General features: G+C 51.2%; 1 protein-coding gene across 9 annotated transcripts in view; it reads left to right on the plus strand.

The window, feature by feature from the left end:
- LOC147039266 (neurexin-1a-like) overlaps window positions 1–21521 on the plus strand; it is a 31549-nt gene that overhangs the window by 9923 nt on the left and 105 nt on the right. For 3 of the 9 annotated variants that reach the window (XM_085903520.1, XM_085903523.1, XM_085903524.1), the window contains 21 exons: window positions 1841–2142; window positions 4250–4411; window positions 5738–5809; window positions 5887–6111; window positions 6174–6321; window positions 7066–7196; window positions 7385–7637; window positions 9487–9690; window positions 10615–10641; window positions 12874–12996; window positions 13075–13456; window positions 13524–13714; window positions 13780–13953; window positions 14837–14956; window positions 15032–15213; window positions 15286–15457; window positions 16553–16642; window positions 17335–17657; window positions 19381–19459; window positions 19870–20158; window positions 20423–21518. In XM_085903520.1, the coding sequence (XP_085759646.1) occupies window positions 1841–2142; window positions 4250–4411; window positions 5738–5809; window positions 5887–6111; window positions 6174–6321; window positions 7066–7196; window positions 7385–7637; window positions 9487–9690; window positions 10615–10641; window positions 12874–12996; window positions 13075–13456; window positions 13524–13714; window positions 13780–13953; window positions 14837–14956; window positions 15032–15213; window positions 15286–15457; window positions 16553–16642; window positions 17335–17657; window positions 19381–19459; window positions 19870–20158; window positions 20423–20609 (3836 nt within the window). In that variant the 3' untranslated portion in view covers window positions 20610–21518. Of the gene's footprint in view, window positions 1–1840; window positions 2143–4249; window positions 4412–5737; window positions 5810–5886; window positions 6112–6173; window positions 6322–7065; window positions 7197–7384; window positions 7638–9486; window positions 9691–10614; window positions 10642–12873; window positions 12997–13074; window positions 13457–13523; window positions 13715–13779; window positions 13954–14836; window positions 14957–15031; window positions 15214–15285; window positions 15458–16552; window positions 16643–17334; window positions 17658–19380; window positions 19460–19869; window positions 21519–21521 lie in introns of those variants that run through there. The other 6 variants (XM_085903525.1, XM_085903527.1, XM_085903528.1 and 3 more) reach the window with 4 other exon arrangements.

Here is a 21521-nt window from a genome sequence, read left to right on the forward strand (position 1 = left end):
GCCGGGTGGGATAGCGCGCAATGTTCATGTGAGAGTCTGAGCGTAAGCTGTGGCTGACAGAAGCATGCTTGCACATGCATTTAAGTAAATATTAAACATTTCAAGAAATTGGCAGACGGGAAACGTATACGATTAGATTTACTCCCCCTGCCCGTCTTCTCTTTTCAATTTATTTTTAGTACAGCTGTCCATAATAACGTGCGCTTCGCTCAATCAGCCTCTCTTTGTCTCCCGCTCTCCATGAGAGGGGGGGGAAAAAAAAAAACAGTTGCCGTGGAAACAGCGAGAAATTAGCAGGTGGAAAAGACGTCGGAGACACAAAGCGGCAAGTCGCTCGCCTCGTTAATTTCCGGGAGGCCCGTTTATGGTTTGATTTATTCTGCTTTTGTTTCTAGTTGTATTCGACATCAAATGTAAATGGCAAAATAATGAGTTTGATCATGTAAATTGCTGGTTTTTGTTCTAGTGTTTTGATGAGCCTCGTGTCAAGGTTGTTTGCGTTCAATAATTTAAGAAGTGAATTGTGTCGATGCTTTACGAGCCTCTCCGGTGTCACTTATTTGCTGATCCCAGCAGAGCTCCTCGCTCGGCCCCTCCCGTCAGGCACGGACGTAAACATTTTCCACGTTCATCAAACTTTGATGCTCCCTTGCCACGACGGCGGGTGTAAAACGGCAATTTAGGTCGGGTCCATCTGTCCGCGACACTCTTCTGATGGGAGCCCATTTGGGGAAATTCCGTCGTCAAAGCTTTGGAATAGCTTCAAAATGGCAGCTTCAATTCCAAATGGCTGACTTCCTGTTCAATTTTGCGCCTTGGATCCTTGAGGCGTTTTTGTGGACACGCTCTCACAATTCTTCTGTCAGTTAATATCCAGCTTCTACTGACTCACTCGATTCATCTGAGATGCGTGCGTCAGGTGTGCCAAGTAGCTCGTGTGTGTTTGTGTGACACACGTATGTCATTCCATATGCCGCAAATGAGAATTTGCAACAGGAAGTGGAAGTGTTAGCTTTTCGGGGTCAGCGAGTGGCGCCCGTGTGTGTGCATTTGCAGGGAGAGGTTGCGCAATCCTAATCACACCCATTTATTGGTGTGTGTGTGTGTGTGTGTGTGTGTCACACATCAATATTTACAGACACCATATGTGCATGAAAAATCTGGACTTGTATAGGGTCGAATGGTTTTGAAAAATAATCCCAAAATTGCAATTTCATATTCTTTCCAGGCAAAAGTCTGAGGTCGGGCCAGCGCTTACAGTAAAATAAAGAGCGACGTGTAGCTTCTCCCTCATCCGTCGACATTGCCACTTTATGGTTTTCTTCTTCACGTAAAAAGGAAGACAATTTGACATAATTGCTTTTTGAATTGTGACATATTCTCACTTGCGCGGCGGCCCCCTCCTCCTCCTCCTCTTCATTATTCCATCAGCTCTCCTCGCCAGAGTGCGGCCCCATTTCCATCGGGGCGCTCGTCTCCGGCTCAGCCGTAACAAGCAATTACACTTGACTCTTTTCATTACGCCGCCGCCCCTCCCCTCGTCCTCCTCGCCCGGCTCGACCCAAGATGGCCGCCGCGGCGCTCTCGCTTGCGTATGCGACGCTCGTGACTTCACGGGCGTGCGGGTAGATAAGAGGCCCGAGAGCTTAAGGATGATGGATCGCCAAACCTTGGGATAATGTCCTTGGGGCTCACCAAGCTGGATAGCCGCCATTGGTCACCTCCCGCTCCTCTGGCGGGGAATCCTAATTGGCCACTCCGTCTCTGATTTGCGGCAACGGGAAATGTTCTAATCATTATCATCATGTCCAAACTTATGTCTTTTCTTTTTGCGCGGCAGCACGCGAGGAGTACGTGGCCACCTTCAAGGGCTCCGAGTTCTTCTGCTACGACCTGTCGCCCAACCCCATCCAATCCAGCAGCGACGAGATCACGCTTTCCTTCAAGACGCTGCAGCGCAACGGGCTGATGCTGCACACGGGCAAGTCGGCCGATTACGTCAACCTGTCGCTGAAGAACGGCGCCGTCTCGCTGGTCATCAACTTGGGCTCCGGCGCCTTCGAGGCCCTGGTGGAGCCCGTCAACGGCAAGTTCAACGACAACGCCTGGCACGACGTCAAGGTCACCCGCAACCTCAGACAGGTAAACGATCAACGATTTTTGTTTTCTTTGACCGACAAATGTCAACAACCAGATTAGGAAATAATGATTTTCCACATGTATTTAATAGATATTGTTGTTTTTCACGAATTGTAACTGATTTAGCAAATTTGCAAGGTAACGCCGAAGTGTGATTAGAACACCACGGCGCCGAGCGGGGAGCCGCTAGCGCTTATGTCCAAGGCGGCGGGCGGCGCCGTCAATGCGTTGTTGTCCGTTTGCAGGCGTGCGGCACTAGGTGAGTTCTTCTTGTCATCCAACCCAGTGACTGAGTGACTACTTCCCACTCCTACTAACTTGTTACTAACCTGCCAGCGCCATCCATGGAATGACTCATACTACTAACCTAACCTGTGCCCTTCTCCTAGCGAAAAGCGCTCCTCGCCAGAGGGCCCAATTTTTTCTGGCTTTTTCTTTTTTTACGTTTTTTCCAATTCCTTCTGTTCACAGTTTTTGATTTGCTTTCCTTTCTTCCCCCCTCTCCTACAAAGCACTCAGGCATTGGACACGCTATGGTAAACAAACTCCATTGTTCGGTAGATACCATTCTAATTGTTTCTTAGTTTGGCTTTTGCCCCTCCACCCTTCGTGTCTTATTTCCTTTTTACAACAACAACAAAAGTGAGCAATAAAAGGATAAGTGCGGTTGTTAATTTTTTTAACGCTTCCCCCAAAAAATTGTCCTTCCCACCCAGCCTTCGCCCCTTCTCTTGTTGCCAAACTTTCTTTTCTTTATTGCCCCTTTCTCTTTCTCCCTTGTTTTTTTTTTTTCTCATGACTCCTGATTGGCTCATGCCAGCATCCCGCCTCCTCATTTGCATGCACAAAAAGTTGCTTATTATTTTACGGCCCGAGCTCTTACCGCAAAAAAAAAAAAAAAAAAAGTCTAAAATTGACGAGGAAGTCGGCCGTATTCGGTTAAAGCGGCCCTTCTGGGCAAATTCCAGATGTCGTGTTTTGACGGGCTGTCCATCACAAACAAAATTCGACCTCATTTTGAAGCAAGTGACCAAAAGAACGACAGCGGTATGACGTCAAAGTTTGAGCGTCATTATGCGGCTCGGCCGTGACAACTGGGATGCGAGGGCCCGTTCATCGCCGCTTGTCACTTGAATCATTTTTCTTTTTTTGTTTGTTCCCAGCTTCCGCTGCATGCTTGCCATCATTCTCTTTGCGCTTGTGGAATGAGCAACCGCGCCGCATGTTTTTAGATCTGCTTGTGGAATGAGCTGTGATCCATCTAACAGGTGTCAGTAAGTAAGTGTGTGTACTCTTTGCTAAGTGTGTGTGTGTGTGTGTGTGTGTGTGTGTGTGTGTGTGGTCAGGGTGTCATCTGAGCTGAAAAAAAAAAAAAAAAAAAATCCTAGCCCCGAGATGGCAAAGCCCACTAACAGCATCATCGCAACTAACAACACACTAACACCATCGCCGCTTACTAACATCATCAACCCTGACATGAATAACTCGACACTACTAACTAGCACAAAGAAGACTTAACTAACACCTTCCGCCTGCAAGCGTATCCAAAGAGTAGCGATGCTAGCGAGTCGACTTGAACCTGTTGGGCTGCCTGTTAAAAGTTGTATTGGCGAGTAAATCCAGTCACCGACGCGACAAAGGACTTTTAATGCCGAGTCGGCAGTCTTCCGTCACAGCCTTTGTTAAAGTGTCAGATGACAAAGTGACCCTCGTAGCGGACGTGAATATCTGCCAGAGCGCGAGATGCTTCCTCGGGCCCCGAATTGTACGATGATCCAATCAGAACTCAGACTTCAAGGCACTTGGACTCGATGGGGTCCGGGCTCCAATGCACAGGTGTCACCTGACCTTTGGGTTCTTTGCCCCCCCCGACAGTAAGCTGGAAAGCGACCGCCGCACCTTCGAACACGAGCCCACTCCATCACACGACCTCCACCGTACCACATGCAACACGCACACACACACGCACGATTCCCCAAACCAATCAGGCCATCACCCCGCCCGCCACAGACACATTTGGAGTAGCGGGGGCTAATTTGGCTGGTCGGCGCCTAGCTAGCCTTTGGGTGTGAATATATAGCGTGTCCTTTCCCTGTGCTTTGTTGTGTAGGTGACCATCTCGGTGGACGGCATCCTGACCACCACGGGCTACACCCAGGAGGACTACACCATGTTGGGCTCTGACGACTTCTTCTACGTGGGAGGAAGCCCCAGCACGGCTGACCTGCCCGGCTCGCCAGTCAGCAACAACTTCATGGGCTGCTTGAAAGAGGTGAGCCGTGTATTTCAAAACAAATGTCTGGATTCACTTTACAGGCTCCTCAAACAATTTGTACGCTCCTTAGCTCACTTACATCTTCTGTCTGACTGGTTCAGTCGCTTACGATAGATTCACCGTCCCGAGACGCTACTAATCCTGTCGCAAATCTCTTTGCCTTACATCCCTCATGCAGCCGCACGTCCCGTTCGTCGCCGTGAAATTGAAAAATAACCACGGACGTCCATGTAAAAACATTGGACGGATTATTTTTCAAGTGCTTTCCGCTTCTCTTATTTTTATTGGCGGATGACATCAATTCAATTAAATTCATACTCCATCTTGAAACTCTTTTTCAGTTTGCTTCTGCATCCTGTAAGTAACATTTCACCAACATTGGAAAAAAAAACTCAGAGAGGCTGGCAGCTTCTCACCAAACGTCCCAGACACCTTGCCAACATCAGAGAGAATCGCTGATGTGGAGAGGCGTTGGGGGACGAGCCGCATGCTAATTAGCCGGGATTGTTATGCACGACGCGTACCGAGGAGACACAAATTCACGCGTGTCTTTCATTCACTTAGCGAGCCCGAGTCGTAAACAAACCGGGCGACAGATCATGTGGCAAACAGAGAGCCGGGCGGCGCCATTAAGTTGCCATAATTAAACATTTGCGTACGTCACATTATTCTGCGCTTTTACCGGGTCATCGTCATGCCATCGTCATACAGTGTATGAACCATTACAATTGATTTGATCGTCGCTTTTGATCAATTTTCATTCTTGTAATTGATGCATTGTTTTCCTCATCTTGATGGGATACTGAGTAAGAAGATGTCAAAGGAGCCGAAGGGAAGGGGATGGGGGCGGGCGGGGGTAGCTTCGGTCTAATAAAGCCGAGCCTGTGTTTGCGCCGGTCGCATCAGAATGCTCGGCACAAGCGCCGTCTTCTGCCGCTCGGTCAGAAAGCGTTCTGTGTCGGAGCGCAGCAAGCAGGAAGAAGAAAAGCCGGCGGCCTGGCTCGCTGCTTGCGAGATGGAATTAAAAGGAGATGTGTTACGCAACACGCACGCAGGTGTGGTGTGGTGTGCTGGGCTTCAGATTCAAGTCAAATGTTTGGCAAAAATGTCAGAAGTTCTATTGGAGTAAAAGCTAAGCATGTGGGGCTCACAAAAGGCTTTCGGGCACACTCCTTGATGTCCAATTAAGAGTGCTTGAAATGACTCCCAAGAAGTTCTTCCAAATTAAAGGCTCCATCTTTTGGGATTGGAAAATGACTTGATGTTTCAGTCTTTCTCCTCCTACCCCCTTAAATAGCTTTTTTTTTTTCTTATTCCCCAAAGGTGGTGTACAAGAATAACGATGTGCGGCTGGAGCTGTCTAGACTGGCTAAACAGGGAGACCCCAAGATGAAGGTAGAGTCGGCCATCTTGTTTTCTCTCTCCAAATGGGATGAAGAGCCTGATCTAATACACCCCCCCCCTCTTCCCAGGTTAGCGGCGTGGTGTCCTTCAAGTGCGAGAGCGTGGCCACGTTGGATCCCGTCACTTTCGACACACCCGAGTCCTTCGTGGCGCTCAGCAAGTGGACGGCCAAGAAGGCGGGCTCCATCTCTTTTGACTTCAGGACCACCGAGCCCAACGGCTTGATGCTCTTCAGCCACGGGAAGCCCCGGCAGATACAGCGCAAGGACCCTCGCACGCCGCCCACTGTCAAGGTAAACGCCGACCTTCAAAATGTCCTTGAAGCGTCTAACGTGGCGTCCCGTCGGCCGTTCAGGTGGACTTCTTTGCCATCGAGATGCTGGACGGCCACCTGTACCTGCTGCTGGACATGGGCTCCGGAACCACCAAGACCAAAGCCATCGACAGGAAGGTCAATGACGGGGAGTGGTACCACGTGGACTTCCAGAGGGACGGACGCTCAGGTACGACATTTAAATGTATCCAATGGTTTATTTAACAGAATGTGTTCATTCATCACCTTTTATTTCATTTGACTGTTTGCCTATCCAAACGTATTTGACTTATCTCGCTCTCCCTGCACTCATTCACCGTGCAAACAAAGCAAGAACACATTTTCTCCCTAAAGTACTCTTGTGCGTATTATATTATGATGTGAAGTAGACAAGACAAGACACTCGATTCTGGAGTGGGGGGGGGCAATCACATGAGAAGACCCCCCTCCTTGCCTCTCTCTCGCATGCCTCTTCTCTTCTAGCGCGTCACTTTTTGGACGGCGTTGCTGGCACGACGGGGCCCGAGCTAAAATTTGCCCGCTTTGCTGCTCCCCTGTGGAAAAGGCAGTAATCCTGTTTGTCTGCCTGCTGTCTGTAGTCAGAAAACAAACGGCGCCTTATTGAATCCAACACTCCAAACATCAATTTAGCTGGCGTTGTTTATGACTTAGTAATTGCAAAGAGCGCACTCACTTTTCTCATCCTGCCCTCATTACTTCTCCGTTGTTAGCGGGGCCCGTGACTAAAAATAAATGGACTATGATTTATTGATGGCAAAATGGTGGCCGTTGCTCGCTCGCCGCCACGGCTGATGATGACTCACGGGCGAGGGTGCGCATTTGCGTCGCTTGACACGCGGAGGAGTACAAAGAGTGGGATGATGACAATGACGGTGGCTGAAGGTCAACGCCACGATGTCTGTGTTGCGTTCAGGGACCATCTCGGTGAACAGCGTGAGAACGGCCTACACGGCGCCCGGAGACAGCGAGATCCTGGACCTGGATGAAACGCTTTACCTCGGGGGTCTTCCCGAGGACCGCGCCGGACTCATCTTCCCCACGGAGGTTTGTCGGCTCCTGACATCGCTCACTTGGCCCTGCCCCTTTTTTTTCCCAATGTGCAAATATGTTGCTGGAGTAGCAGCTAATGAAACAAAAGACAACAGTTTGAGTTTATTGCTCCGCCGATTCGATTTTAAGAAACTACCAAATGTCAAAGTCGTTGAAAGGCTTTTTTCTTTTTTGCGCCTCAGGTGTGGACGGCGCTGTTGAACTACGGCTACGTGGGCTGCATCCGCGACCTGTTTGTGGACGGCCAGAGCAAAGACATCCGGCGGCTGGCCGAGGCCCAGCGGGCCGTGGGCGTCAAGCCGTCGTGCTCCCGGGAGCTGCCCAAGCAGTGCCTGTCCAACCCCTGCCAGCACAACGGCGTCTGCCGCGAGGGATGGAACCGCTACGTCTGCGACTGCTCGGGCACCGGGTACCTGGGACGCTCCTGCGAGAGAGGTGAGCTCCCAAAGTTTTTTTCTTTTTTTTTTTTACCTTGGTGATGCCCAAAATAGCCGATTTCGCTTCAAAAAGCAGACAAAATGAGCCGCATAAACAGTTTGAGCTTCATGTTGACGATTAGCTTTTAGCCACCCAACAAAAAGCCCCCTCGTGAAGATTGATGACAAAACGGCGGCGCTGTCCTTTTGCGAGAGCAGTTCGACGTCTTACTTTGATTCGACGGTGCAAAAAAAGCGATAGGAGCGGCGCAATCGATGCGGCGGGGACGGAGGCGCTGGCTCGGAACCGACGCCACCTGACAGCAGGTGAGGGAACGACGGCAATCTCGACAGCGAGATACGGGGTGGGGAAGGGGCGGGGGGGGGTCCAGAGAGGGAACAGCCGCGGCGGGACTGATACAGCCGGCGAAATGGAGTCAGACAAGAAGAAGCGGCGCCGATTGTCGCGGGACTCGAAAGTGTTTCTCATCCCAAAGTGTGTACGTGTGTGTGTGTGCGCATTGAGGGGTCACTAACTGCTGCGTCGTTGGATTAAAGGAAGCACAGATGGCGAAGCAGATGGAGAGAGTGATTGGCCGTGTTTACGCCTTCTACCTGCGGTTTCTTCCTCCTTTTTCTTTTTTTTCATCCTCCACCGCTCCCTCCCTCGTCGTCCTCCTCTGCCGCTCTTTGTTCCAACCGCTCTCTTCTTAAACCAACACGCCTCCGTCAATGTTCTCTCTCCAAAGAGCGGACATGTTTCCTGTCACTGCTTCCTCTTTGAGAGATGATTTGACGCCGTGATCCGGCGCCAGCGTTTACAGGCAACGTGAAAGGGGCCCGCCCCTCCCGAGGCGGCATTTTGCACAATCCACTTGACGGATTCTGTTCATGCAGATCAGTAGCGGTAGCTTCGTCTCCACCACACTACCGTCCGTCTATGTGCCCAAATTATATTATTTTATAGATTCTTTTTTTTTTTTTTTCCCCTCATTGGAAACAAATTACTGGCATTTGCATTCGTGTCAATCGGGAGTGATGACTTGAGACGCTCTCATTGCGGCGGCAAGTGCTGCTCTTCTTTTCTCCGGCGCTTTTCACGCTACGCCACCATCTTCATGGTCTCGGTGCTTGTCTTCTCTCCTCGCCTTTAATGAGGCTTCATTTGCATTTTAACCAACAGCTTCCACCTCCCTCCCTCACTTAACTAAACCCTCCTCTGTGCACGCATAAATTCGCTCACTTCTGACATGGACACGCATGCACACTCGCGTACGTTATCTCTCTCTCTCTCTCTCATCAGTATGCATGAGCCTCCCTCTCTTCCTGTTCTGTTGTTTTTCTCTCGGCTCTGTCGGAAACAGGACGAGCGGAGGGGGTAGAAAGCAAAGTAGGAACGGGGGGGGGGGAAGCACGGGGGAGGCAAAGAAAGAAGCGAGCGAGCGCGTTTAGCCGCGTGCGTAATTGTCCAATAAAGAAGGGTGTTCTCTGAGGTAAAACAGTTTAGCGGTTGAGGATTGGCCCCAGCAGGTAGCGTGGTTGAGAACAGGATGCATATGCAAATGAGTATGCAAATGAGTCATCACCTGAGCCGCTTGCACGGCCGAAGCCCGCAGCCGTTTCTTTGCCACCGCCGCATATTCTGATGCAACCTGATCACTGCAAGCCGGCAGCGAGCCCGCGCTATTTTTAGAGGGGGGGGGGTGTTGTTCGATGAAGCCACGCTATCTTTTGTGGCAGGCCCTTTCGCTAATATTGAGGAACACAATTGGATCCAAGATGTTCATATCAGATCCATGTTTCGGGTTCTTTACAAAGCGGAAAGTCATTCCTGCCCGTCAAAAATAATTTTTGTCGAAACCCCGCAGACGCGACCATCCTGTCGTACGACGGCAGCAAGTTCATGAAGGTGCAGCTGCCCATGGCCATGCACACGGAGGCGGAGGACGTGTCGCTGCGCTTTCGCTCGCAGCGGGCCTACGGCGTTCTCATGGCGACCACGTCCCGCAACTCGGCCGACACTCTGCGCCTGGAGCTGGACGGCGGCCGCGTGCGCCTCACCGTCAACCTAGGTACGAATGAAGGTTTGGAATGAGGACGAGGCGTTACAGCGGAACCTCTTTCAATTCACCCACCGCAAACGTGCTATTCTGAATTGAAAGTCACGAGCCACATGCTGCTTCACTAAGGCTAAAGACCCTTCTGGAGACTTTCCATGACATTGTCATTCTTCAGGATCATGTCATCAGTTTTGTAAATCTTTGAAGCACCACCACAAAAAAAAAAAAGAAAAAATGTTTTTTAGAGGTTCCGCTGTATCTTTAAAAGAAATTCTAATACGCTAACCAAGGTTAGCTGTGTTTTTTTTTGGTTGTTGTGGTCAAATGTGGAACAGAGGGTCTGAGCTTCAAGCTGCACTCTCTGCTCACTGCCAGTGGACCCGTGCATCATCCCCCAGCAACGCTAACACATCAACTGTCACAAAATCAAACATACGTCGTCTGATTGGCTATCTTTCCATCTCACGTCTCAAAATTTTGAACAGATTCAATGAAGTCATTTAGGGAGAAATAAATCTCTGTTAAGACACCCACAGTATAGGATAAGCGCTCGGGAAAATCTTTTCGAGGCAGGACAGAGACTTCACGAAAGACAATGAACACCTTTCTCGTTTACCGTAATCGGACTTTGACGGCAAGATGATGGGTGTGTGTGCGTTTCCTAGTGGGACGGGCGCACGTGCGGGTCTCTGGTTGTCTGCAGCCACGTCTTCTCTGCGGTTGACGCCGCGCGACACATCCGCCACCAAAACAAAAGCAAAACCCAAGCTACCAGTCCATTTGTCCTACGACTCTGGCCCGGGCAGCGGCGGCGACCCGTTGCCCTCCGCCCGAGAGTCGTGAGGTGCCGGCGGTGTGTCGACGTGCGCGTCCCCGGGACGTGGATTGCCACGTGCGCGTGTGCGGCATTAACCCTCTGCTCTGCTCTCCCTCCAGACTGTATCAGGATAAACTGTACCGCCAGTAAGTCAGCCTCCATCTCACCTAAGCATCTTCATCTCCGTCCTCATCCTCTTTTTCTTCTTCTTCCTAATGTGTGTCTTCACTCGTGTCATTCAAAAACCGGCCCGCACATTAATTTGCCTCCAGCCTGTAGATTCGTTTTCAAATCAGCCAATAAACTGCAGCGGCGACATTTCAATCTGTTAGCGCTTTGTCGTACGCGTTTTCCGTTGTCAATCAAAGATGGGCCCTTATTTTTAGAGCAGATAGGCGCCGGTGTGAAAGCCGGAGCTAACGTGCTAGCACGGCAAGCGAGTTAATTAAAAATACGTGGCGCACTTCCACGCCTCGGGGGCTTTTATTTGTTTGCGGCCACATGAGGGATGTTTAGGAACGCCTTCATAGCGAGGCGCGCGCGTGCGACTTTGCCGTCATGCTGCTGCGAGCGCCGTCGAATCCCAGATGAAATTGAATTCCCTGGCGTGGCGTTTGTGTCTGTCACGACCACAGAGCGAGGAAGAAAGCGCGAAGGGGGGAGGGAGGGAGACGAATACTCCGTGACGGCAGGGAGGCGGTGAAATGGACGACTGCAGTTGCCATAGAAACGGCGCTAGCCAACCACACGGCCCCGAATCCAATCTTGGACGGGCAACTGGAGATGCTATTCAGCCAACATTCCTGATGCTTTATCTTTTGGGAAAGAAAACATTAAGAAATTCAAGTTCAAGCTTTTTTTTCCCAAATTTGGTTGAAATGATTGGGGTCAATTTGACCCAAATTCAGTTTTTCTGAGGAAAGACTCCATGTGGCACACCGCAGCGACGCCCAGATCACTGCGCCTCCCTCGCAGCAGTCGACCTCAATCTTTAGTTTTCCTCCTTTTTTTTTTTTTTTTTTTTTTTCTTTCTTGCATTGCATGAAAGAAAAGGGCACACACATGGCGCGACACACAGGTGACTACATACGTAGGTGCGTCATTGACTGTCTGCCCATCTCTGTGCCGGCTGTGTGCGGTGCAGCGCAGTGATCCATGCTAACAGGATGAGCTGCTCATGCCCGCAGCACAGCTGAGTCTCCCCCAGGGAACGCGCAACACAACACAACACAGCACAACAATTTGCACTCGCTTTGCAGCGGGCCCAAATGTGTTCAATGTGTTTGTGTGTTTTGCGCTTTCACTTGCTTGACATTTCCCGCGCTTGACATTTCCCGCAGTCGGCCGACTCGGGGGGGTTCACTTGATTTGCCGTCGATAATTTGAGGTTTAGAAAAATAATTATTTGTACTGGTCCACGTCGGGATAATTATATCGTGAGAATTAGTTTTCTTGTATTGTAATATTTTGTCTCGTCAGAATACTCTGATACTACAGCACTCGATACCAGTCTGTCATTTGTATGTTAAACACAATACATGGTTAATGATAGTCATTATAATAGAGGCTAAAGGAGAATACATGGATGAGTACTTGGTGGTACGAGTGCATCCCTACTGCGGTATTAAGCGTGCGTACGCGTGTGAGTGATTCGTGACATTTTCCGCAGCCAAACGTGTTGAGGTCGGTTAACCACACATAGGTCAGAATCAGCAGACTCACTCCAACCAACCCACCGGGGGGGGGGGTGGTTGGATGTGGGTGCGCGCCGCCGTCAAGCTTTGGCGGGTGGGGACTGCGCGCCTTGCGGCTGTCAAGTGCGCAGCGGACGGTGGCAAATTGGGAGCTAGCGTGGGCGCTTCAGCACCAAGGAGAGAGACGCGTTCGATGCTGTGATTGTGTGCTTGTGCGCGTCTGTGTGTCTCGAGTGCCACTGTGAGCTTTGCTGAGGTACTGCACGTAAAATTCATCCAGTTTTGTCTCGTTATTTGTAGTAGCGTCTCCCAAAAATAGCATTTTTCCCCACTCAACTATTATAGCTATTTTGTACCAGTTTTTTTTTTTTTTTTTTTTTTTTTTTTTTTTTAATAGAACATGACCGACAAAAATGTGTTTTTGCTGCAGTAAGTAGCTCGTATCGGTAGCACCACCATGTGGTTTTGCGGAGTACTGCACTGGAAGCGGATGTCTCGAACAAATGATTCTATGTGGGTGTGAGAGCCCATCTTCATTTCGTCACCTTCATCAATCCAGCCTGCCTGGTCTCCTTCTTTTTCTGTCTGTGTGTCCGTCTCTCCCTCTCTGGCATCTCGTCTTGTCTTGTCTCAACGGCGCCCTCTTGTGTGCATATGTGTAACGGTGCTCTGGACTATGTGTAGGTAAAGGCCCAGAGACCATCTTTGCGGGCTCGGGTCTCAATGATAATGAGTGGCACACGGTGCGGGTGGTCCGGCGCGGCAAGGGCCTCAAGCTCACCGTGGACGACCTGCAGCCCGTGGAAGGTAACCAATGAAAAGCGGGGTCGTCGTGTTTTTCAAGATCCCGGGACAGATCTCAGGCGTGCCGCTGGCCACCCGCAGGTCAAATGGCGGGCGACCACACGCAGCTGGAGTTCCACAACGTAGAGACGGGCATCGTGACGGAGAAGCGCTTCATGCCGGCCGTGCCGTCCAACTTCATCGGGCACCTGCAGGGCCTGGCGCTCAACGGCATGCCTTACATCGACCTGTGCAAGAACGGCGACATCGACTACTGCGAGCTCAACGCCGTCATCGGCTACAAGAGCATCGTGGCCGACCCGGTCACCTTCCGCTCGCGCTCCAGCTTCGTCACGCTGCCCACGCTGCAGGCCTACTACTCCATGCACCTCTTCATGCAGTTCAAGACCACCTCGCCCGACGGCTTGGTCCTCTTCAACCGCGGCGACGGCAACGACTTCATCGTGGTGGAGCTGGTCAAAGGGTGAGCTTTGTTGCGATCATTGATTCTGACCACGTGGCGTAGCATGAACAAAGACCTTCTCCTCTAGCTACCTTCATTACATCTCGGACCTGGGCAACGGGGCTCACCTGATCAAGGGCAACTCCAACAGCCCCCTGAACGACAACCACTGGCACAACGTGCACATCTCCCGGGACACTAACAACCTCCACACCGTCAAGATCGACACCAAAGTCACCACGCAGACCACCATGGGCGCCAAGAACCTCGACTTGAAGGGTATGCCGGGGTGGTGGGGGTGAGATTAATGTTTGGTCCCTCATTGCTTGCGTCTCCTGACACAGGTGACCTGTACATCGGGGGCGTGGCCAAAGAGATGTACCGGGATCTCCCAAAGCTGGTGCACTCACGCGAGGGCTTCCAGGGCTGCCTGGCCACGGTGGACCTGAACGGCCGACTGCCCGACCTTCTGGCCGACGCCCTGGCCACCGTGGGACAGGTGGAGCGGGGCTGCGAAGGTGAGGCGGCCGCTTGGCGGCGGGAGGGGCGGAGGGTGAGGGCTTTCCATCCTTCCTTTGTTTTCGTTTTCCATCCGAGTCATAGAAAGTTAACCCACTAACCCAGACGGAAGGTTGTGTCATCTTTCTGCACATCGACTAACCACCTAACTTGGTTTGCTTTTTTTTGTTTTGTTGTTTTGTTTGGCCCACAAAAGTTACATTGATGAAAGCTGACTTGCAAGGTATCTCGCTTTTTTGTGCGTGCGCTGTACATGTCAGGGGAGGGCAAAGGACGGCCCGCAAATTTCCCCCTAAAAAGAAACATTCGATTTTTATTTTTTATTTTCTCCATCGGCGAACAACGTGGCCCGTGTGTCGTTTTCAACTTCCAATGTGGCCCCTGAGCTGAAAGATTTGCCTCCCCCGGCATGTCCTCCCGCTCGCGTCCAAACTTCCCAGTGCTGTGCAGTCTTGTCGGTGATCCCGAGTCGCAATTGGTCCCGGGCGAACCTGTCCTCTCGTGAGCCCCATCACAGTGGTGACGCCCGCACCGGTCAGTCGGTCACAGCTTGTCCCGGGATGACCACAGCTCCGCCGCCAAAAGCAGCATGCCGTGCGTCTTTTTAACCCCGTCCCGATCATCCCGCACCGCCGACCGGCAGCGAGCTGTGGCCAGCATGAGGCAGGAAGAGAACGGCGAACCAGCAGAAGACCATCGAGGGCCTTTAAACATAACGCTTATGTTTAACTCCTCCTGCTGTCCTCATCCGGACTCCCCCCCCCCCCCCCCCCACCCCCCGCATGCTCTCCATTTTGGACTTTGTGGCGCACCACTAGGCCATCCGTAGTAGCAACCGTTTGCGAGTCTCCAGACCAACTGACCCTCACGTGCCGGTTGCAGGTCCCAGCACGACATGCCAGGAGGACTCTTGTTCCAATCAGGGTGTTTGCCTGCAGCAGTGGGAGGGCTTCACCTGCGACTGCAGCATGACGTCCTACGCCGGTCCGCTCTGCAACGACGGTCAGTCGGCTCACTCACCCGCCGTCGGCACCGGGTCCGCCTGTCCGTGACGATCTCTCGTTTGTTCCCCACCAGCCGGCACCACGTACATTTTCGGCCGTGACGGCGGCGTGGTGGTCTACACGTGGCCCCCCAACGAGCGCCCCAGCACCCGGGCCGACCGGCTGGCACTGGGCTTCAGCACGCAGCAGAAACACGCCGTCCTGCTGCGCGTGGACAGCGCGTCCGGCCTGGGAGACTACCTTCAGCTGCAGATAGTACGTCCCGCTACGCAGCCAATATTGCCGAGGGGTCAGCGAGCGTAAAAACGTCCGCGTGTTTTGGCGCAGGACAAGGGCAACATCCGCGTGGTTTTCAACGTGGGCACGGACGACATCAACATCGAGGAGAGCTCCAAGTTCGTCAACGACGGGAAGTACCACATCGTGCGCTTCACGCGTAGCGGCGGCAACGCCACGCTGCAGCTGGACGACCTGCCCGTCATCGAGCGCTACCCCTCAGGTAAGCGGCGGGCCGGCGCGCCAACTGGCTGCGCCTGCATATTTGCCTTTGCTCTTTGATTATGCAACTTTTTAAACCATAAAAGTCTTCCTGTTTATGCTAGCTAGCTCTGTTAAATAGTGTTAAAAGGTCATCTTTAATTTAAGTGTTTTTTCTCTAACCATTAAAAGAGAATAATAACAGCTGGTGCATTTTGGGGAGACACTTTTAAAAATATCGTTTAAAAGTCATGTCCTATGTTTAACTAGTGAGAGAGAGAAAAAAAATAAGGAACAAATGTTTGTTTTCTTCTTCCCTTTTGTTCTGTTGGATTCTATTTAAAGTGTTAAATCTTAAGGTAGTCGTCTAAACCCGATGCTAAATGCTAGTTGTTGTGAGCTGTGTGTCCTGTACATGTTAACCATGGAAGAAGCAAAGCCAGAAGCTGTAACCTTATTTCCCTGTGCTCTTGCAGATCTGTTAACCCCTGAAATGTCTCTTTAGATTAAAGCCAATGAACAGAGAGTAAGAGTCCGCTCGCCGGAAACGTGTCCGCCGCCTGTCGATTGGCCACGCGGCCGCCGCCGCCACCACGCACTCCTTGCCAGAGACATCAAATACACGTGCGCCGCCATGTTGGATGCGCAAAAGCATTTGACTTTCTCGCTTACTTTGAAATATGTAAACATGAATGGAAGTTGTCCAGGACCTGCTCAAGGCACCTATCAGACGATCCGACTTTATTCCATTCATTTACAGTGCGTTCGTCCGACAGCACAGGCAGATAACATTTTGTTGTTTCAAAATGAATGCAATCCAAATGAGTTCAATGGGATTTCAAAAAGCCACAAATCGCCGTTTGGTGTGAGAATAGCTCAACGGGAAGCGTCAACTCGGTCGCGGCGTCCTGAAGTTAAATCCCTCGCCTAACGCGAGTTTCCGGGCGGGTCGGCGGCATCCGGTCTATTTGACGTCTATGCCGCCGTCCCGAGCCCGTTTGCCGACCGTGAGCGGACCCTTACTCTCTTTTCATTGCTCTTCTCTTTGTATCCAGCTCCTGTGCCACGATTTTGGGATGTGCGTAATTACTACTGTGTTCTCATCTCTAAATTAAAGGCAACATTGATAACGAGCGCCTGGCCATCGCCAGACAGCGAATCCCCTATCGGCTCGGTCGAGTAGTTGACGATTGGCTACTCGACAAAGGTAAAAACCCTGATTAAAATTCCTTAAAAGCTTTAAAACAATTCAATATGACTTTACATATAGATATATCTATCTACATTTATTATCTTGTGCACCATCGACTAACATTCTAAAACTCAAAATCTATAATTAAGTCTTTAAAAGTTGGGCAGCTGTAGTGTGTAATACTTGTGTAATAACTGTAGTGCCTGTTGTTAGTGTGTATCTGATAAATAATCAGGTTAAAGGGACGATGGAGAGAATTAAATGCTGATAAAAGTGTTAAAAGGTGCAAGGTCAATAATGTGACAATAACAATGTGACAGTTGTCACGCAACCAACTTGACTTAGCGGCTTTCGTTCCTTCGTCTTAAACGCAAACAATGCACGTAGCCTCTAGTCCCTTTAACAGCACTTGACCATGTTATGCATGCTTCTCGGGGCTGTCTGTCCATCCGCCCATCTCTCTCTCTCTCGCTCTCTCTGTCTGTCATCACCACGGCAACCATCCGACTCCTCCGGCGCCCCCCCCCCCCCCCCCCATCCCTCTCGCCCATGGCTTGGTCTTTGCCATCATGGCTCGGGTGTGTTGGCGCGGTCCGGTGTAACACTCAAACCTTGCTTTTGTGTGTGACTGTGTGTTTGCGTGCGTGTCCTCTTTCCCCCCCGGTGCGCCTGTGTCTCTCTTTGTGTGTGCGCGTGCCAACGGGTAGGTCGCCAGCTGACCATCTTCAACAGCCAGACGACGGTGCGCGTGGGCGGCGGCGAGCGGCGCGCCGGCATGTTCCAGGGCCAGCTCTCGGGCCTCTACTACAACGGCCTGCGCATCCTCAACATGGCGGCCGAGGGCCACGCGCACATCCGCGTGGAGGGTAGCGCCCGGCTGGTGGGCGACATGCCCTCCTCTTCCATCACGCCGCAGTCCAGCGCCTCGGCCGCCGGCGGCGCCTCCGCCAACCGTTCCGACTCCGCGCCCGCCGCCGGGGATGTCGCCACCACCACCGCCAGCAACAGGAAGCTGGGCGCCACGCAGCAGGTCAGATTCAATTCAATCTCAAAAATGCATCGGTACGGTTTGACTGAATTTCTCTGCAAGTTGCCATGGCGATAGCAAGCCCCCGCTGCTCCCCCCCCCCTCGGTGGAATCGCTGCGCTCCTCTGTGTACCCACTGCCGGCTTTTTTCACCCATAAATAATGGAACGCCGCAAGCTTGGCCTCGGGCATCAATAATGAAAGGCGCACGGTTGACAACGTTGTCATCCGTCAATCTCCAGGCGGGCTTGCCCATTTTTTAACCCGAGTCTCGGCGCCGACGCTAATTGCAGGAGTGCTCGACAGGTAGCTGCCATCAGATCTGGGCCACGTGCTCGCCGTGCTGCAGCGAGTTCCCCCTGAATAGATCCCGCTAAAAAAACAAAACAAAAAAAACCCAACTTGTCGACTGGAAGCAGCTCCTGCAGCCTGTTGCCAGGCAACACACACAAAAGGTGGAGCGAGCACAATTGCGGCATCCTTGCATCAGCGTGAGAGTGAAGTCTGGACGTGCCATCTGGAGAGACATTTTTCTATCCTGCCATGAGAGCTAGAAAAAAGACAAATGATTAATAATGCATGACAGGAGAGGGAGAGCAAAGCGGGAGGGGGGGGGTGGCGCCTGTTGCAGTGTGGATGCACGAGGCTCACAGACAGGTTTGCCGCTCACATCTGCTAGGCCCGCCCACTCAGCGCCGTTTTTACCCAAACCTTCCTTCTTTGGAGTTTGTCACGAAATAAATAGAAATGGCAGAAATTGCTCCCACTTTTCAGACTTTGACATTTTTCCACTTTATTGATTCATTTGCGTCCTCCTCTCCCTCCCCCTCGATGTCCTCTCGCCCCCCCCCTCCCACTCTGCCAAAGCGAGCCCGGCCGGCGATTGGTTGCGTCTTCCTATCTCACCATCTGCGCGAGTAGAGCTAGTTTCTTTTCTCCTTTCGTGGCGTCGGAGGCTCTCCTTGGAGTTTATCCTCCTGCTGCACATCCACGGGAGCGATGGAGGCGTGACTTTGGCTGGCAACCAATCAAAAAAAAAAAAAAAAGAAAAAGTGGAGTGACCATGTGTGAACTTGGTCAGAGAGGCTTGGATGGTCGCTGGCATTGTTCGACCGCTCAGGTAGAGATCTGGCTTTTTCTTTTTTTTTTTTTGTTAATGCATGTGTGCTCAACTTTTAGTCTCACCTGCTTGCTCCTCGTTCTTGATGAGAGAGCTTCAGATCATTACGGTGTTTTGTTTTGGGTGAGGGTGGAGGGGGGGCGCTCAGAGAAGGCATGAAGGGGTCACAAAATAGAAACCCATCTGCCACCAGACCAGAACAATGTGCACCGGCAAGCTCAGTGGTTTGGCTCTTGCTTGTGTGTTTTTCATCCAAATCTTTCCTGCACTTGACAGCTTGCAAAGAAAGAGACTGCGTGTTTTTGAAGAGGACGTGATGTTATGTTCAGCCGTGCCACTCGCTCGCCTCTTTCGCTTTTATCCCGGCCAACATTGACCGCAATGCATCACAATCCAATTTTAATTTAGCGCTGGCGTGAGCACCCAAATTCTCACGCCCGACGAGTTTAGTTGTCGTAGCCATGGCAACAGGAGCGGACAAATCAATGTGGGTTCGAAGTGCTGAGCGTTAAAGTGGGGCACGGCCGTTTTGTGTTCATGTTGACACCATGCCAACAATTGCACTCCAAGCTAACGCGGAGTGGCGCGCTCTTTCTCTCTCGCCAGTCGGCAGACGACATCCTGGTGGCGTCGGCCGAGTGCCCCAGCGACGACGAAGACATCGACCCGTGTGACCCAAGCTCAGGTGAGACGGCAACCGAGAAGGCCACTCTCGCACCCATGTCCGCAGTTTCACTCTTTCCTTCTTTTCTGTTGCCCCCATGAATTACTCACAGGCTGCTTTTGCTAGTTTGTGCCCGCAAGCGTTACCTAACAGCTCGCCCGCCCACCCACCCGCCTCGCTTCCTTCTCGTGTATGCCGCTCTGGCTCCTCCTGTCGTCTTTTCTCCTCTTTCCTTTCCTGTCGTTTTCACCTCGAGAGGATTTGCATGCCAATTTATTTCGCCTTTTTATGCGCTGGCACGCGGCAGTGGCTCATTTTGTAGTCGTGCCAAATGGTTTGTTAACGCCGATTGGCAGCTCTGCATCTGTAAAGCTGCACTTGAACAATTGGAACGAATAAGCGCACGACTGAGTTTGACGTGTCTGTTCCAGCGCGGCCCCCCCTCCCGGAGGTGAAGGTGTTCCCCGGCCCGTCGGAGGTGGTGCGCGAGAGCAGCAGCACCACGGGCATGGTGGTGGGCATCGTGGCGGCAGCGGCCCTGTGCATCCTCATCCTGCTCTACGCCATGTACAAGTACCGCAACCGCGACGAGGGCTCGTACCACGTGGACGAGAGCCGCAACTACATCAGCAACTCGGCCACGCAGCCCAACGGCAGCACCAAGGACAAGCCGCTCGGCATCACCAAGATCTCCAAGAACAAGAAGAACAAAGACAAGGAGTACTACGTCTAACCTTTATATACATATATATAGATATATATATATATACACACACACTATATATATTCCATAAAAAAAAACTCAACTAAAGGCTCAATGTACATAAATAGGTATATTCTTCCCAACACACACATACATACACTCACGCACACACACATTCAAGCACAAAGATGTCCGCGGACTGCTTTGAAGGGACAAAATGAAGAAAAGGCGCAGAGCCTCTGGACCGGACCCCTTTTCTGAACCCTCGCATACCATTCCAGATGCTCCGCAGACATGACGGCACAAAAGCAGAGTCCGGGAGAGGAAAGTCGGGGCACACCCGGCCGGCCGAGACTTGTCGCCAGCCAGATGCGTAATTATTCACACCTCTGGACAATTGGGGGAAAAATTCCTCCTAATCCGCTCGTAATTTACACGCGCATGTGGAATCGTGATCGTAAATATTGAACAGGTTTAACCTTTACAATTTTCCAAGCAGCGGATAATCCCTCCTTCTAATCCTTCATCTGATAATCTGCCCAATGCTGATTTGGAATGAAAAGAGGAAAGGTGCTGAAATTTGGCCCGATCATCGGGAAGTCAGCCTCACGCAGTATTTCTCGGACTGATTGCGACCCTTTTACCTTCCGCGTCTATGGGATTCCTTCAAAAGCCAACAATGGACATTTTTTCCCTTTAAGGGCATGAAGCACATACCGGAGAAAGCGGGAGCACCAAAAAAAAAAAAAAAAAATCACGCGAGCCCCTTCAAGTATCTTTCCATCAACCAGAACAAAAGGAAGAAGCACACGAGCGACGGGACGGGAAATCAGGGTGAGGCCAAAAGCCAAAAGCCGCCGGATGCTTTGTGTGGGACAGAAAATGCGCGGCGGGTTTTTATCCCCGAGAGACTTTACATGCTACCTACACACGTAACATACTGTATGAGGACCTGCACTTTCTTCAAAAGAACACACAGTGAGGATGATGAAGATGATGGGAGTTATGACTCTCTGAGGAGTTGTTTGTCCTTGCACGTGAAATTGTGGATTTGTACCGCAAACAGGCGGAGGAGACACCGCTACCATCTTAGAAATACAATCGCGGAAGAGACTAAATGTCCTCCACGGAGCCTGTGGACAAAACTTGGGTTGAAGCCATTGGCTCGAACCTCCTTTTTGTCATTTGGTTTGTTTTTAATTTTTGCTCCCCCCCGACCCCAAACCTAAACATGATGTACAGTGGTACCTTGAATTGCAAATTTAATTCATGCTCAAATCAATCCAATGGAAATTCCAGCCCACTAAAAAACACCCACAAAAAATGGTAGTGCATTTTAGTGAAAAAAAAAAAAAATCTATTCTTTATATTTGCAAATTG

Source organism: Syngnathus leptorhynchus, chromosome 22, assembly GCF_054491065.1.
Source record: "Syngnathus leptorhynchus isolate UIUO chromosome 22, UIUO_Slep, whole genome shotgun sequence".
Classification (NCBI taxonomy): Eukaryota; Metazoa; Chordata; class Actinopteri; order Syngnathiformes; family Syngnathidae; genus Syngnathus; species Syngnathus leptorhynchus.